Source organism: Nyctereutes procyonoides, unplaced genomic scaffold (assembly GCF_905146905.1).
Source record: "Nyctereutes procyonoides isolate TBG_1078 unplaced genomic scaffold, NYPRO_anot_genome, whole genome shotgun sequence".
Lineage (NCBI taxonomy): Eukaryota > Metazoa > Chordata > Mammalia > Carnivora > Canidae > Nyctereutes > Nyctereutes procyonoides.
Window position 1 is genome coordinate 21,372,951 of NW_026575136.1, and position 18,465 is coordinate 21,391,415.

The 18,465-nt window shown below is 42.9% G+C and overlaps 1 protein-coding gene across 5 annotated transcripts in view; it reads left to right on the forward strand.

The window, feature by feature from the left end:
- LOC129495477 (WD repeat-containing protein 7) overlaps positions 1-17,692 on the forward strand; it is a 353,352-nt gene extending 335,660 nt beyond the window's left edge. For all 5 annotated transcript variants that reach the window (XM_055303010.1, XM_055303012.1, XM_055303011.1 and 2 more), the window contains 2 exons: positions 9,151-9,255; positions 14,867-17,692. In XM_055303010.1, the coding sequence (XP_055158985.1) occupies positions 9,151-9,255; positions 14,867-15,070 (309 nt within the window). In that variant the 3' untranslated portion in view covers positions 15,071-17,692. The remainder of the gene's footprint in view (positions 1-9,150; positions 9,256-14,866) is intronic.
- Positions 17,693-18,465: the final 773 nt, after the last annotated feature.

Sequence of the window (18,465 nt, forward strand, 5' to 3'; positions counted from 1 at the left end):
TTTCAGTTTCTGTGGTTTGTGTCCCAAGTGAGAAAGAGGCCCCTAATTTTATAATGATTCCTTGGGGCACAGTCGAGCGAATGGGACCCAGGGCCAGGGAGGGAGGCTGCTGATGAGAGAGATGAGACCATCAAATTCTGTGGCCTGCGTGTCCCGGGGGAGCCAGCACGGGCCATCCTCTTCCTTCCTAGCCAGTGAAGAAAGATGGCAGCTTCTAGTCTTTCAGCCTCTGCCTCAGATGTTTAAACTGCTGGGAACTGGGTCAAGGAATGAGTTTCTCTTCACCTACCACTGGTGCGGGGGCCAAGGAACATGCTTCTTCGCACTTGTGTAGGACCACCCAGGTCAATGATGTCCCTTGGGAGACCTGGCCTTTTGCTGCCAGGCAGTGCTGTCAGTCCACAGTCCTCGGAGGGCAGGGGAGATTGCAGCAGTCCAGGGATGTTCCTCCGGACCCCTGGATATGGAAGCCACCTGTCCCCTGGTGTTGGGGACAGTGGGCACTTTCCAGGCAAGGCCTAGCTCCACTGTGGCCCCTGCTCTCAGGCAGCCTGCTGTCACCACCACACAGCCCCCCAAATCTGTGTTGCCGGGCCAAGGAAAGTCATGTCAAAATATTGGTGTATACGGGCGCCTGGGTGGCTCAGGTCATGATCCCAGGGTCCTGGAATCAAGCCCCACATCGGGGGTCCCTGCTCAGCGGGGAGCCTGCTTCTCCCTCTGTCCTTCTCCCTCTGCCCCTTGCCCTCGTTTGTGCATTCTCTCTCTCTCTCTCTCTTTCCCTCCTTCCCTCCCCCCCCAAACTAGTCTTAAAAAAAAAAAAAAGAAATATTGGTGTATAATGTACCTAATACCAGTTATATGAAAATCAGGTGTATAGATATTGAAGCGTGGCAACTTATAGTTATCTTTTACCTGGTATTCCGTGAGGCAACAGACTGCTGAGCCAGACTGCATGGACTCTAAGCAAAATCAGTTACTCCACTTCTCTGTACCTCAGTTTCTTCATTCTTAAGGTGGGAGATAATGTAGTGTTCTTATAGGGTTAATCTGTAAGGACAAAGAAGTTTATATAAAAGTATGGGACATGTGCTGTGAACGTTTCTCCTTATACTTTTTGGATCCCCTGCAGTGCCTAGCACAGCAGTGCACACGTATGTACCTTTTGGTGCACAATTTTAGAATCTGTTTGAAGGATGACAAAAGCTGCTTTGCAGTTGGCCTTTGATAAATCCAACTTTTTTTTGTTTTAAATTAAGGTATCAAGTTGTAGAAGTCATTTTTATCAGTGATCACAGTCATAAGCTAGAAGCCGTGTTCTCTAAGCACCAAAGAGATAGTTTTAAGTGTCAAGACATTTGTAGAGAGCAAATAATAGCATAGGCTCATTGGACGATAATTGAGTGGGAGTACATTTTTAAATGAAAATAAAGAGCCAGAAAAAGAAAAAGAAAAAAAAGAAAAAATAAAGAGCCAGAATGCAAAAATTAGGACAAATGACTTTTGGAAAGGGGAGAGGAAAAGGATTGAAAACAGGGACTGGCAATCTGTGGTCTTGTCAGAGGAACCCCCTCGAGGCATGTGGCCCAGCCAGGGCCACCCACTGGGCGCAGGTGTCCCCACCCCGCTTTCCTAGGGATGACTGGGGGTACTCTGCATCGCAGCCATCTGCACGCCAGCAACTTTACCAAAGCTTTCACCAGCCACAGTTGCAGTGTTCTGGTAAAATAAGCCCAGTGTGGGTCTTCCTGCATGGTGTCCTGAGAAACTACGAAGACACCCAGTTGCTAGTGCCAGCTCAGTCAGTTTGAACTTCCACATTTTCAGACGTGGTTAAATAAGGTGGCTTACAGGTACCATCCAACTCTAAGATGGCATGATCGGGAAAGCTTGGAGAGAGTTTAAGGAAAAGCCACAGATGTGATTAAAAAGTTGGAAAATAAGACTTGAAATATTCTAGTCACTGAGATTTTTTTTTTTAATCCTGAAAATACAAAATAAGTTTAAAAAAAGGGGGGGGGGCGCAAGTTGCGCTAACAGTCCTCCAGTCTATAAAAGGTTATGGTGCTGATAGGTGACTGGGTGCTCCCCATCTCTGCTGAGGCTAGAGCAAGAGGAAGCAGGCTTACACCGTAGCATTTTGGATTTAGATTTGATACAAGGAAAAATTTCCCGACAACATACACTGTTAAACACAGAAAAGGGTTCTCAGGAGAGGTTTTAGAATCTTCTCTAGAGATATTTGAAAACAGAATAGATTTTCATCCGTCTGGCCTGCTTTAAGGAGCCCTGTTCACGTACAGAAGAAAATAGGTGACCTTTCAGCTTTCTCAGCAACATCATATGGCCGTAAGGGCCCACGTGCTAAAAGACTGGAAAAGACTTAGTTCGTAGCAGTAATTAAATTTTACTTGGGTCTTCTAATCACCCATAAGTGAAACTTTTTTTTAAATGCCATTATCTGCCTAAATTATTGTTTTTTGAACAGTTGAACCTTGAATATATAATAAAAGTTTCACAAATCGGTTGCTTCAAAGAAAAGAAAGGAGGCGGGTTTTTTTCCTGGAATGTAATTAATTCTTAACTTTTAAACTCTTTTTGAAATGGCTCTTTTTTGATGAGTCTCTGCATCGCCTGACAAACAGAGCTGTCAGAGCGATGTCTTTGTCATCTCTCTGCCCTGAGCGGTTGCCTCCCTGCCAGCCAGCGATGAAATCAGTGGCCTCGCTACTGGGATGTCAGGAAGGCATGCCCGTCAGCCTGGCTCTCTGTCCTCATCGGCCCTTCTCTGACTTTGGCACGGTCTGTGAGAGATGTCAAATGTATGGTTGGTGCCCGAGGGGCAGAGGTGAGCATGTCCTGAGCCTCCCATGGCATTGCCTGTTATCCTTGAGAGGAACCAGCACTAGGAAAGGTCGGTCTTGGTAGGCGTTTGGTATTACTCTCTTTTTCTCCTCTGGGCTCATCCTACATCCTAGGCACTCGCTTCCCGGATTATCTGGCCCACCTCCAACCTGTGTGCTGTCTCTGTAGGCGCCCTTCATTCAGGCTCTCCTTGAACTGAGGACACCAGCCATGCTTGTGCTTCATGAAAGCATGTTTATCCCCTTTGTGGTCTCCATCAGAACACATTCTAGAGAACAGAGCTCAGCCAATAGCTTCATTGTATTTCTAGAAATGTCAGAGACCATGTGCAGCCAAGTGGGGACATATCTGTAGCTCAGCAGACCTTTCAAGCACCCCCAAATCACAGCTGCCTGTCTGAATCCTAAGCTAGCCATGCTGCTTCCTGAGAAGGCCTACGGTCGACATGGCCTTCTCTCTCAGCCCCTGTACACCTCGGGTGAGGCCAGGACAGTGCAGTCCAAGCTCTTTTTATTTCCCAGGTCATTTTAGCACGTGTCCTATAAAATACAAGGCCCATGGTTTATAAACCTTCCTCTTGGGATGGTGCGCAGGATGGTAGAACCTTACCTACTTGAGGAAACCTTTTCTTCATAATTTCTGTCAAAAGTGGTAAAGTATTTTGTTTGGTTGGGGTTTTTTTCCTCCCCTTTTAAGAAGTAGTGAGACCGGGATCCCTGGGTGGCGCAGCGGTTTCGCGCCTGCCTTTGGCCCAGGGCGCGATCCTGGAGACCCGGGATCGAATCCCACGTCGGGCTCCTGGTGCATGGAGCCTGCTTCACCCTCTGCCTGTGTCTCTGCCTGTCTCTCTCTCTCTCTCTCTCTCTCTCTCTCTCTCTCTCTCTCTGTGTGCCTATCATAAATAAATTTTAAAAAAAATTTTAAAAAAAAAGAAGTAGTGAGACCTACAAGTAAATATAAAATGTTCTCTTTGATCTCATTCAGTCTTATAAAGTAGGTGTAATAGAGTCCAACGATTTGGTTTCAGTTCTCAGACTTGTCATTTGGAAGGCGAATATCGAGAGAGAGGCCACGTAAAGAGCCGTTTTAAAGACGATATCCTCGACAGTCCTAGCTTCCAACGGCACCGACCATATCATTGTTGAAAATCTGTGTACAGAAATTCCTTCTCTGTACAGGAAGGTTAATTTTATTTCTTTGCCAAGCACGTGGAAAGTGCCTGTTAAAACTGCTTGACAAGTGCAAGTATTGCTCATTATTAATCCTGCCTTTCAGTTCCTTTTCTTTGGTAAGAAAAACGGGAAGGGATGTTTAACAGTTCAACACTCTGTCTTCTGCGAAGGGTAATTGCTTGATTCTTTTTATTGTTCATAGCACTTCTTGAATTAGAATAATTTCTTTATATTCCATTTCTGTCTTTCCAAGACAGCAATTACTTTGACGACAACTGTAACAAGACATGATGCTCATTCGCATATAAATATCAGACCACACCTTCTTTTGTTTTGAAACCTGTTGTCCTGGGAACTCTTCTTCACAGTTCAGCATTTCAGATGCCAGCCATGGGGTTCGCCCATCCAGAGTGCTTTACAGGTTCGCTGTGATCCATGCACAGCTGCATCTCTAATGCCGAAGCGAGGTTAAAGTCTGTTCAGGTGGTGCCTGCACAGATCTGAGAAGTTCAGAGATTCTGAACAAAAGACAATGGCCACATTTCCATTACACTGTGTTCTGAAGCACCTCTTAGGCTGAGATTGTAATGAACTCACCAGATGTAGCAAACCATTGAAAACAGTGAGCTTCCCTGAGCTACCATGAGTGGTACTTGCTTTCTTACAAGACAACAGGTCTCTGAGCGGACACTGCAGTCAGTGTTTCAGGGTTTTCTCTAGGCCACTTTAAGGTGCCCTGTGGGGTGCCTAGCAGTATCTAAGCTTGTGTACACCTGCACATGTGTGTTCTGATCTTAAGAGTAGTCCCTCTTTGCCCAAAACAGACTTGAAAGAAACTCACAAATGAAGTTCAGTATCTAATGGGACGTCACAACAACAAGTGGAAGCAGGACAATGATTATGAAGTGAGAAAGTACTGACCACTGCACACCTAGAAGGAGCATGCATTTAGTTCTGGGTCTCCTGGCAGTAAAGCAAGCACGTGTTAAGATTATGAAATTATTGTTACATGATAAAAGAAAGCAACGGCATTTATCTGGAAAGGTAAACATAGTATTGGCAGAAAAGTCCAAGATGACATCTAATTCACAGGGTCTACTTTAGAGGCACTGTATAGCATAATGATGATGTCCTCAGCCGACCCAGAAGTAATCCTCAAGTGGATGTTTTAAATACCCACCCTCTGTAAAAGATGAAGGCGTAATATGAAAATATTTCTTTTTTTTTAAACTTTTTAAATTTTTATTTATTTATTTATTTATGATAGTCACACAGAGAGAGAGAGAAAGAGGCAGAGACAGAAGCAGGCTCCATGCACCGGGAGCCCGACGTGGGATTCGATCCCGGGTCTCCAGGATCGCGCCCTGGGCCAAAGGCAGGCACTAAACCGCTGCGCCACCCAGGGATCCCAATATGAAAATATTTCTTGAAGACTTTTCTGGACCTGCTGGTTTATGGCCAACTCACTGTTGCATTCTTATTGTCGGAAGCACATCCTGGCTGCTGATTAAGGAGGGATACTAATCTGAAAGAGGGCAGGTTTAGCATTCTGTTTTGAGATTTAAGGAGCCCAAACACCAGAATCATCCACTTCTACATAGAGTTGAGCTTCGGGGGCTTGCAAGAAGGGCCAACTTTTCTTAGGGGAGCTTTTAGTCTACTCACACTTTTAGATGCACACCAGGACCCCAGAGCACGGAAGAAACTATTGTGGTTTTTTGTTTTTGTTTTTTTTTTAATTTTCTGCGTACAGTTGACATACAATCTTACATTAGTTTTGGATATACCACAATGATTCCACAAATTTATACATATGCTGTACTCCCCACAAGTGAGCACCTGTCACCATACAACATTATTATGATATCATGGACTGTACTTCTTATGCTATGCCTTTTATTCCCATGATATATTCAGTAACTGGAAGCTTAGATGTCCCATTCCCTTTTACCCATTTTCCCCATTCCCTCCTCCCTTCAGGCCTCCCCACCCCTCTGTCTTCTGGCATCAGTTTGTTCTCCGTGTTTATAGGTCTGATTCTGCTTTTTCATTGTTCATATATTTTTTAGATTCTGCATATAAGTGAAATCATATGGTATTTGTCTTTTTCAGTCTAACTTAATTCATTTAGCATATGCCCTCTAGGTCTGTCCGTGTTGTCACAGGTGACATGTTCTCATCTTTTTTTTATGGCTGTGTAATATTTGTGCATTTGCACGCGCACACGTGCATGTACACCACATCTTATCCATTCATTTACTGAAGGACTTAGGTTGCTTCCATATCTTGGCTATTGTAAATAATGCTACAGTAAACATAGGGGTGCATATATCTTTTCAAATTAGTATTTTCATTTTCTTTGGGTAAATGCTCAGTAGTAGAATTACTGGATCATATGGTATTTCTGTTTTTAATTTTTTGAGGAGCCACCATTCTGTTTTCCACAATGGCTACACCAATTTGTATTCCTACCAACACTGTAGTGAGGGTTCCTTTTTCTCCACATCCTCACTAACACTTTTTATTTCCTGCAGAAGAAAATATTTTGAATCAAGTATTATTAATGGAAGGGTTGCATTAAATGCCAGGAGAGACCAGCAGGAAATAAGGGAGCCAGGCAGCGGGTGTTAGTTGCGCAGGCCCTCTTGTGTGTGGGAAATTGGAGGGCAAGTGTCCAGCCCAAAGGGGCTGCCTCTGCTCATCCCTGGCTGTTGTGGCCACGTACAAACAAAGGTCCAGGATTGCCCAGAGCTTCCAGTCTTTCAGGAGAGGCAATAAATCTTAATTTTATGTGATATCTGACGAATTAGAATATGGACCCAGAAAACATTTTTTAAAACATTTTTCAGGCCAAACCAAACACATCTACAATCTGGTTTCAGCTTATGGGTCTTCAGTTTGCAACCTCTGTTTTAAAGCAAGGCCTTACCAATCAACTGTCTTAACCATTACATAGCTTTAAATTGGCCCCATAAGCTTTCAGACTTTTAGCAGAACTGAATCTTGATTTTAAAAAACAAAGATACTTTCCAGTGAGCTCATTAAATTGACCTAGTAAGTGGGAATTGTCAGTTTTCCCCTTTTAATTGGTTAAGCTCTTTACTCTCATCCACAATATTTTCCCTTTAGTGTGGTTGGCCGAATAATTATTCTCCACACTCACCCTGTTGCTTGATTTAGCACATTAGTGCCTAGCACCATGGATAGTTACCATATCTGTTTAATGACAGGTTTAATGAAATGAAATCTGTTTTTAGACTACCTAGTATGCTTGCTGACACTGATTCTGGGGTATGTGATTAGGGCATTTTTTTCCCTTAAATTGTATACTCAATCGAATTTTGTGATTGTTTACATTTGATCATTTTTCCCAGTTTTATTGAGATACAGTTGACATATATGTTTAAGGTATACATGTGATGGTTTGATAAACTTGTATATTAAAAAATGATTCCCACCATAGCATTAGCTATCACTTCTATCTTGTCACATAATTACATTTCTTTTTTGTTGCTGAGAACATTTGAGATCTACTCTTTTAGCACCTTTCAAATATATATATATATATATATATATATATATATATATATATATATATATGGCCATCTTTAAGAAAGGAGGAGAAATACAAGCATTAATATTACTTATTGGGTTCTTATGTGCCATCTTGGTGCAGAATGCTACATATATAGTAACTCATTTAATCTTCACAAAGCTCTTTGAGGCAGGTATTATCAATATCCCCCTCCTCATCATTCCTGCTTTCTAGACATGGGTGCTCTGAGGTTAAATAACTCCCATCATTTGCCCTCGGTCCTTCAGCAAATAGTACAGCCCAAATGCAAGCCAGGCAGCCTGACTCAGAGCAGTGTTCTCTGCCAGCCCAAGGCCTCGTGTTTTTACCAGTATAACATGTTTTCTCTGAGTGTGGAAAAGTAGGCGTTGTTTTGGATCTCACAGTGCCCTGAGAGTCTAATGACAGAAAAGAACAAAATCCAAAGAGCACTGAGAAAACAGGCTGTATACCCATCCCTCTCTCCTCCGTCTCTACCTCATTTTAATCACTCAGCTCTGAATCATGAGAATATTTTTCCTGAAGTTAACGGTGTGTGTGGGGCTGAGTCACATAATGAGCCTGATGTTCCCACCAAGACTCAAGGTTCATCAAAAAACTGTTCATCAAAAAATAGCAGATGGAAATGAACCTTCCTAGTGTCCTAGTCTAAGAGAACGTATTTCTCCACTCCTTTCAGACAAAGAAAGGAGACCAACCCATAACTTATAAGCACCCTGCATGTTGGCTAATGTGATAGAGGTATGATCTTAAATAGTTGAGTATTATGCTAATTTGCTTAGTGTGCCAGTATTTTTGATAACTTAATGATTAAACTGGAGTATAATTTTTTATTAGTAAAGACCTTTTATCATAGACCTAGTCTAAAATACAACTCGCTTTTTTCAATTCATGGTTAAATCAATGATAGCTATTTGGCAAAAGTCCAAAATTATCCCCGTTAACTTGTTTTTAATAGTATTTGATTTATATGTGTTCAAGCCTCCAGCAGGTACCCTTATGTGTGTTTACTAATTGCAGCCATATGCATTTAAACACAGTGTTATTGGTTGGAAATGAAGCATAAAACATGAAAAATGTATAATTATTAAGGGCTGAAATTATAGTTTTTAACTCTTTCCAGAACAGGGATGTTATGATACAGCTTTGTTTTTCATTTCAGATGAGTGAGGCTCCTACATAGACTTGGTGATCACTTGCTTACCTTCCTTATTAATTGTAAAGTTCTTCCTTCTAATGGAAATAAATGAATTAACACATTGGTTTGCCCAGTAATCTATGCTTTTCCCTTTGGACTCATGCTGTTCTCCCAACTCAGATACAGGTAGATTCTTCAGAACAAGATTAAATAAAGCCCTTGGCTATATCATTGAGAGAACTTCGGTTGCTTTTCCCATCTTTCTAATCTGATTTTATAAATAAAGAACATACAGGTTGCTAATCTCCATGGCGTAACTTGTTCCGCACTGAATGCATTAGCATGTGTGTGTGTAATAGTTCTGTGGCATGCAGACCATTAATTACTGAATTTTATTTTAGACAATCCATGGACACAAGGGACCAATCACTGCAGTGGCCTTTGCTCCTGATGGACGATACCTTGCCACCTACTCAAATACGGACAGCCACATTTCTTTCTGGCAGGTAAGCGTTGATGCTACAGGGTCTTGAAGTATGCTGCATGATTAGCTGTTGCTGGAAAGACTTCCTGTTATGCCTGCCCACCAGCCCTTCCTCCTGCCCTCCTCTCTCCTTTCAACAAATATCAGGTATTTATTGTGATTGATTGTGTGCCACATGCTAGCATGCAGGGTGCACTGAGAAAATTTAGCCAAATGGAGAGAGTGGGGTCCGCTCTCCCCGCACTTGCAGTCTGAGGGAGACACGTGTAAATAAGCAAGCAATCATGATACAGAAGGGGAGCCTGAGAATAAGGTGGTGGGGCTGATTCACAAGAGGAAGTGACGTCTGAACTGAGACAGGATAATGCTGAGGAAGGGCCAGATGGTAAGGGTAGGGCCGAGTGGGTGTGTAGGGAAAGGGAGCAGCCTTTCAGTGGTAAGCAAGGGCACAGCATGCCTCAGGGCCTGGCCAGGGAGGCGCTGCCGAAGGCTGCAAGCGACCCCAGCACGGCAGAGGGCACAGGGAAAAGGCAGCCAGGTATCACCCTCAGATCCCCTTTATATTATCTCACTTCTGTTTGCATTCTGAATTCCCCGTATAATGCTTTTCCTTCCGAAACTATCAAAACCTTTTCAAAAACCCAAATATCATTGAATGGCAGTTCATGACAATGCCTGTGTTTAATTCTAATTAAAATGCATATTATCTTTGAGCACCTAATTTTTACAATAGAACTTGTTGTATCCTCAGTGATTAATCTCCATCCCATCTTTTTCATTCTCTTCCTCCTGATAATTATAAAAAAATATTAAACATGATCAACTCCCTCCCTCATGAAAAGCCAATTTAAAATTAGGTTGTTACCTTTACTTTCCTAGAATGCAAGTATGTTTTATGAGATTCAGTTTATTGCCTTGAAAGCTTAAAAAAAATGAATGAAAATTTAAATAAGACTTCAGCACAACTTGATGATGGTTTTAAAAAAAAATCAATAGCTAATAAAATGTAAAACAGATACAATAAATTGCTTAATTAACAACATGCTATTAAAGCATGACAACTTCCAAATCTGTCACAGACTTTTCCTGCCCTTCCTCTAATTTAGTTTTCCAGTTTATTTTCTCATTATCTTTTCTCCCAGAATATATCTCCGAGCATCTTAATTGGCTTATATTAAACTCTCTTCTTTGGAGGTCTCACCAGTCCCCATTTCCACAGCAGGCCACCGGGGGCCTGAGGTTTGCACTCACCCCCAACAGTCCCACCACCAGCCCGTTAGGGGTCCACAAACCGGACCCTTGCAACAGCGCTGCTCTAAAGGGTTTTCCCGCCAACTAGTGTTTCTACACAGTGGCCTCTCTGCATGAAATGTACTCTGATAAAGATTTTTGCTGTTTCCTGTGCTCTTGGAATCCCAGAGAAGTGTTTATATAAAGCTCCACGTTCATTTGGTACTCATTGGGCATTGAAGAGCCAGATGCTGGCCTCTGCCTTCAGGATCCCGAGTCAACCACCACAGCCCCTGCTTCAAGAGCTTGGCTTGGTCCATGCTTCCTTCTGTGGAATAAACAAAAACAAATCTTTTCGGTTTTTTGTTCAATTTGACTTTCTCAGAAAATTTGTTTTATGAAGGAATGCCTCCTAACTTAGCCACATATGAAACTGTTTCCAGTAGTTTCTTGATGTTTTCTGTGGTAAAGCTTTTTCCCCTTACCTCGGTGTTCAGGGTGCTGTTTCGATATATTCATCCCTTCCTTGAATTTTTTTTTCTATTTTTATCAGAGTTCCTGCACAGTACATTGAGGGAATTACGGTTAGCATCCTTTCTTACCTCAGAGCTCAAGATCGTTCATTAGATAGATGGTAGCTTTTCGAGATACTTCTCATCTTCCAGTTCCCCTCTTCAGGCTCCTGCTGCTGCATCTGGGCTTTGCCAAGCACTTGAACCTGTGCACCTGTACGTGTGTCCGTGCACACTGGAGCCACAGCAGGCTTCCTTGGCGCACACACACTCTGCTCCCAGGGCACCTTGTGCCGTCCGCACTTGTGGGTGTGCAGTGCACAGAGCACAGGGGCAGCCCAGACAACACCAAGTCTTTTTGCCCCCAAACCCAATGTCGGGATGTAAAACACAGCCCATTTCTTAAATTGTACCCTGTTAGATGTTGAAATTTAAGTGGAAGGCACAGTAGCATTTCAGCTTCATCAAGAAAATACAATACAACCTCTTCCAGAGGTGGGGCGGGGGGGTGGGGGTTGATTTGAATTAAAGAGAGTCTAGAAAGCAATCCTGGATCTCCTGCTGCTCTCCCAAAATGGGCTTTGCTGATTTATTTAGATACATATTGTTTTGTTCTAATGATGTATGATAATACTTTTATATTATTCCAGTAAATGTACTGTAATATATTTTGAAAACTTAATGAAGTCTTATTAATACAGGACCTTACAAAAGCTATGAGCTATTAAAATCTTTGCTGAGAAATGAGTGTTAATGAGAAATATTGGTTGGATAATTACTCAAGTGAGACTTAGTAAAAGGCTTGTGTGCAGCATTACTTACACTGAGAATTGCATTAAAACACTTCCTGTTTTGATGAATTACATCTGTGTTTCTGTGTGTTCAGAAAATAATCTTCACAGAACTGATTTTGTGAAGCATTATTTTTAAAGGGAAGGGAAAAACCAAAGTTGCCTTTTAGTTATTTACAAATTCAGCTATGGAATGACATCACCCAGCAATCTTCCAAGCCCTTTGATCCTCTGACAACATATTCCTATTAGTTGAATATTTCACATCAGAGTATCATGCCATTGGTATTTGAACAAGGGAGCTGAGCAACAAAATCAAATACAGCCATGATTCTTTCATCTAAATTTCACCCACTACCGTCCGACTAGTGAGTATCCTTCCTCAGAAATGCTGAAAGTAAACTAGATGGATACTGGTATCACTTATGGCTGTGTATTCCATCACAAAATAGAATCCTGTTCAGCCCTTTAGAAAGGATACTGTAAATCTGTGGCCATTAACATGAAAAGATGGTTCTCAACATTTTGTCGAATGAAAAAGGCAGATTGTAAAACTGCCTTCTAATATGAGCCTGTTTTATGTAAAAACCCTTAAACTCGCTTCTTCTTATACGGACCTATACTTGGAGGTGTGGGAAGAAGTTCACCAAAATGTTAGTGATTGTCCTTGGGAAGTACGATTTCAGGGGACTTTTGCTCTTCCTTTTATATTTCTCTTTATTATTTAAATGTTCCACAATGATTATTATCTTTGTTATCAATAAAAAAATGTAAGGTTACCAAATACTCAAACTCCAGGTAGCTTGTACTCATTCAAAGCTCAGACTGCCCTTTCACATTGTTTGTAAGTCAGTCACTGGTCAAGAAAACATGAATATTGAGTAACAACATGGTTTGTAGTTTCGGTGAGTGTTCTTTGGCTGAGCTTTTTGGGAAAAAGAATACTCACCCTTACTACGTCAGATTATCTCTAATCTGAAGAGGTCACGGGGAAAGCATGGTCTGAGGAGCATCATGTTATTGTCACCTGAGGGTCTTCATCATTTCAGCTGTATGCAACTGTAGCAGTGTAGTCTCGCCTAGGACCTCACTAGCCCTGTTCTGAGGCGGAGAGGCTGTGTGACCCTTCCAGGGGTATTTATCAGATCATCAAATGTTGTATCAATCATTCACGAGCTGGCTCAGCTTATATGGAGAACCCAAGCGGAATGATGGGCTTCTTGGTATCATTTTTCCATCTGTAGCATTCCAGTAATGTACTCTCTCCCTGTCTCCCTTTGGCCCTCAACCCATGTCTTTTATGTGGCTAAATTTTGCAGGAAAGAATTAAAAATAAGGAAGCGGATGAGCATGTTGGATACCCTTAGCACTTGGAGCCACCAGCAGAACTCAGGCTTCATACATATTTTCATAGAAAATCCATAAAGAATGAAAAACACTTTGTAGTTATTTATCAACTGAGAAATGAGTTGTTGTTGTTTTTTTTAAACACAGTATGCCTGTTGGTGCCAGTTAATTTTAACCACCAATTTTCTGGATCATTTGGATCTGTTCTGTTAGAGAACTAAATTATTATGTACTGTTACTTTTTGTTCAAGTGAGAACTATCAAATCAAGCTCACCACGACTATTTATATTTAAGCTATTTGGGAACCTTCAGAAAGCAACAAGACATTAATTTTTGTCTTTTATGGCGTTTTTGGAAAAAGGGGAGAAGCAGGGAAAGAAGTTTTTGGAGGATGACAGTAAAGTACTGTCTAGTTTTAAATGTTAACTTTAACAGAAAGAGTTAATGATAACCATACATTTGGTTTTAAAATGTGACCTCGTACACTAGTGATTTTTTTTCACCTCTGTGTTGTGTTCGGCACTATTATTAATGCAGGAAAATCAGTAACATTAGTCATCTTAAAAGGGTTATTACTCAAGATGATTTAAATTGTGAAAATGTCAGTGGAGCCTGCACGCATCCTGCTAGAGATGCCATGATTTACGCCCTCTGACACCATCGTGCTGCTGAGAAGGGCCAGAAAAAAGAATGGCTTATATTTTGCACTGATCCGAATGCAGAGCATGATACCAGCAATAACACATCTTACAGGTCCTCGGATTTGCCAAGGTTTTATGTGTCAACCATTTGTATACATTGAATCATAATCTGCATGCTTTACGCAAAACCCTAGAGTCATATGCATTTAGATGGGGGCTATACTGAAGAAGAGAATTGGAAATGAAAATTAGCGCAAAGAAAAATGGTATTTCTGAGACCTCTTTTCTGATTTTCAGTATGTTTTCCATGTGATTTGCAATAGCACAAAAGGTATCTATTGAAACACATTGTTGAGTAACATTTAGAATCTGCAGGATTCTTCCGACCCCGTTGCTCAGGTAACAGTTCACTGAGATAACTGCCCTGCACTTGGTGTGTAGCCCTAGGGCCGAATGCATGGTCATTCACCAGCCATAGTTTCCACGTTATTTTTCACTACCGTGGATGGATTAAGAGAACTTAAAATTCAAATCAAATCCCGAAAAGCCACCAAAAAAGAAATGAGCTGATAAAAATACACTGCCAGGAAAGCACTCAGGTGCTCTCTGTTCAGCAAGGCAGCAAAACAGCCACAGATAACCGTGCTGAGATGCGGTTGGCTCTGGCTTTCCCCTTCAGATGAACCAGAGCTTTCCCGAGACTGAATCCTGTAAAAAGCAGGTGAGGCGGGAAGGGGGGAGGTTTGAGCCCCGACCCGGGGCGGACTCCGCGTGGCTTTGCTTCCCTGGGTGGACAGGAAGGGCCCAGGGGTGTCCCGACGGTGCCCCGATCGTGGGAGCTGGCGCGGCCAGACACCGTCCGGCTGAAGGGGCGTTGGCATCTCAGCCCCCTTCCCAAAGACGGGTGCCTCCTGCATGGCAGGTCCTGCCCAGGGTAGGATTCTCCGGATTTGTGCTGCGTCCATGTAACAGCCCTGAGCGGCCTCCTGCCCCGCCGGGCGCCCCGTCCGGGCCAGGCTCGGACTGCTGCCCAGGGGAAGCCCAGGCAGAGCTCGTGGCCGCAGCAGTGTCCTTCCAGTGACACGTGTGCCCCCGTCCCCTGTCCCCGCAGATGAACACCTCGCTGCTGGGGAGCATCGGCATGCTCAACTCGGCGCCACAGCTGCGCTGCATCAAGACGTACCAGGTGCCGCCCGTGCAGCCCGCCTCGCCCGGCTCCCACGGCGCGCTCCGGCTGGCCCGGCTCATCTGGACCTCCAACCGCAACGTCATCCTCATGGCCCACGACGGGCGGGAGCACCGATTCATGGTCTGACGCGGCCACCTGCCGGGTTGCTCTGTCCTTCCCCGCGCGGATCATTCCTCAGTGCCCGCCCGCGTCACCCGGGGTACAGCCGAGGCCCTGTCACCCCTGCATGGCTCTCGGGGCACACTCCCGCTCGTGTCCCCTGTCTGACGCCGAGGCCTGCACACGCCATGCTGCAGGATGGGGCCCGTCCGTGACACTAGGTCATTTTGTTCCCCCGGCTGGGGTGGGGGGGTGTCCAGTCCCTAGGAGCACCCCTGTTGCTTGGTGCACCAGAAGCCTCAAATTCAGTAAACACTGTGATTGCGTTCCCAGCCCGGATCAGCATTTTCATAGAGCTAACCCCCCCCCACCCCCCCGAACTGCTGCTTGAACCTGATGGTGTTGACATTGGGTTTGGAGGTCATGTGGCAGTCCTAATTAGCGAAATTATTTTCCTTTGGATTTCCTGAAATACATTATTGTTTACCAAAAAGATTTGGTGTTTACATGGTTGGTTCCCCCCCCCGGCCCCGCCCTATGATTGGTAGGAAACTACTCACTACAATTTCCTAGGGTTTAGCCACTACTATTAACACCTAACAGATTTGAGATTAATGAGAAAATAGACCAAAAAAAAAAAATGTTCCTCCTCACAAGAGAATACAGTTTCCTAGACACCTAGCCTTCTAAAATGCTCATATCCGCACTGGGTGTTATTCTGTATGTTGGTAAATTGAACACCAATAAAAATTAATTTATTAAAAAAAAATAAAAATAAAAAATAAAATAAAATGCTCATATCCTGCTCAATAGTATATTTAGTAGTTTGAAATAAAAATCATCATTATTTATGATCTAGTTAATGTACTTATCCAGTCACTATAATCTCTTAAATGGGCTTTTATAATAGAGAACTGAGTTTGGAAGCATAGCATATATACTAAATAAGATTCTATGTCTGTTGCTACAGGTCCTTTTAAAAAAGACCTTACCCCATCCCTCCAGAAACCTCACAGACCTGTAGTCCCCACATGTACGACCTAAGTCAGTTATGTAATAGTTACAGTTCAGCCTTCGAACTGATCAATTAAAAACAAAGACAGCGTCCCTTTTTACACAAGTGTCCTAGAAAATTAGTAACTACGGCACAAGCATTCAGGAGTACATATAAAACGTGAGGGCTCTCAAGTTATTTGAGCCAACACTGCAAGGAGGGTGTTCATCATACTTCAAAGGAAGCTTTAACTAGGTCGCTTTCTTCTCCTTCTGTCAAATTATGCTGGTTCTTGCTCATGGTGATGGAAAAAAAAATCCATAAAATAACATTTTGTATGAATTGCTCCTCCTAACAAATCTTGATCTGTACATAGTTGGGGATTTGGTGGTTTGGTTAGTCGATTGGTTGGCTAGGCACAATGGTTTATTAAATACCAAAACAAAATGACTTATTAAATTCAGAGCAAATATGAAGTTTACAGAGGAACCAAAATGATAACGGGAACATTTAATTGGAAAAGCATAGATTGTCAGAGTTCATGTAATATACAAAAAAAAAAAAAAGGATCACAGTCCAGGAACAAATACATGTGTCATTTTATTGAAGCAGATTTTTAAAGAACATGTTAAGAAATTAAGATCACTGGAACGTCTCTTTCCTGTTGATATGAAGTATGTTATTTGCATTGATGGCGAACCTGTACTGTTTCTTGGTTTTAAGACTTTGTTCTTTTAAAAGTGAATTTATGCCACATGCATGTACGTTGTATTTATAAAGATTATATATGTAGTTTCCAAGGAAGAAACAAAGAACTATACAGTGTAGATGTATTCGTTTGGTGAACATGCTCGTTGTGTTCAATATAGGTAAAGAAACTTGCCGTTAACAAAAGACGCGCTTGGTTTTTTCCAGTGGGCTCCCGAGTCTTCTCGATACCCAGCACATGTTTACTTTATGAACTTAAATAGGGATTAATTTATTCTAGACTACAAAATTGTTTTGGATTGATGACGCAAAAGTATACCTTAGAGAGTTTTTTAAAACAAGATGCATCAGGGAAAAGGTGTGAGACAGTGGCAGGCCACCACAGACACACCGTGGCACGCACCACGGAGGCCTGGAACAAGCGCGGGGCCCGGGGGCCAGACATCGGGGCAGTGGCCACAGGCTAGCCCATCCCACATGCTGTCATTGGCCAGTAGGATAGCCCTACCATACACCTGGGGCAGATGACACCTGAGGGTTAGACGTCTCTAACCGCTAAATGAGCATTTGCCTTCTTGTTACCACAAATCTCCCCTTGGCTATTTTGACAACTACAGTCCCAGACTTGATCACAGCTTAGACTTCTCAGCACTGAGGTAAACTTTGTATTGTCCTCCCAGTGTATGCTTTTAGTGTCTTATTGATTTCGTCGGCACCGTATTTGGACCTATCCTTGTAAACGTAGAGACATATGTGGCTTCCGTGGTGATTTACAAGCAGAAGATGACATGATGTACACCTGTATGAAAATGTAATGATTGAGCTCGCTGTGTGCAGCGACTGAATTAAAATGTCTGCCTCTCAAGGCATTTCCACTTAATAGATTCTATATGTGCTGAATGTCCCTGTGTACATATGTGTGTTAAATAAAAAGGAATTGTTCTGAAGATTGTTTTTCTCATTAAAAACATTGTTCACTCTTCGTAAACATTCTCAGTTGAAATCCATATGCTTCCCCCCCCCCCCTTCGGTACCAAAGTAAGCCTTCTCTCTGTGCACAATTACTCATTTCCCCGGAGGAGAGCTAGCTTCAGGAAAGGCAAACTTGTCACAAAGGACAGTGGGACAGAAGACCGGGAAGACGCAGCCCAAGTGTGGACTCCTGCCAGCAACTCAACAGCACCCTCTGTGGTTTGGGCAAGGGAACTGCACGCCTGTCGCTCCATCTCCACCCTAACTTGCTCCTAAATAGGCTTCCTTGTACTGGATTCCATCCTGTCAGACTTCTTGAGGTGGGTTGGCTGCCCCGGAGTCGGGGGGCAGGGGTACCGGACGAGATCATTAGATTCATTTCATTGAAGACTCATTTTGGAGCTGAATGTGAATCCCTGAGGTAATGGATGCCATTGGTTTCCAGGAGAAGCAAGACGAACAAAATAGGTCATCGCTGAGGGCTCATTAAGTGGCGAATGTGCATCTTTAATTTTCACATAAGAATGTAGAGACCTACACTGAGCCAGCCGTCATGTAACTGTGATTTTCTTTCAAAAAAGGGTAAACATTAAAGGAACTGCCGGCCACATCTTGGGCCCTATTCAGAGGCCCAGTGTCCATCCGGGGAATTGCTTTAGCGTCTCCTGGTGACTGCAGTGTGTCCTTATAGGGAGAGTAGGGGCCGTTCCGGTCCTGTATGATTGGTGATCACATAAACTGATCAAAT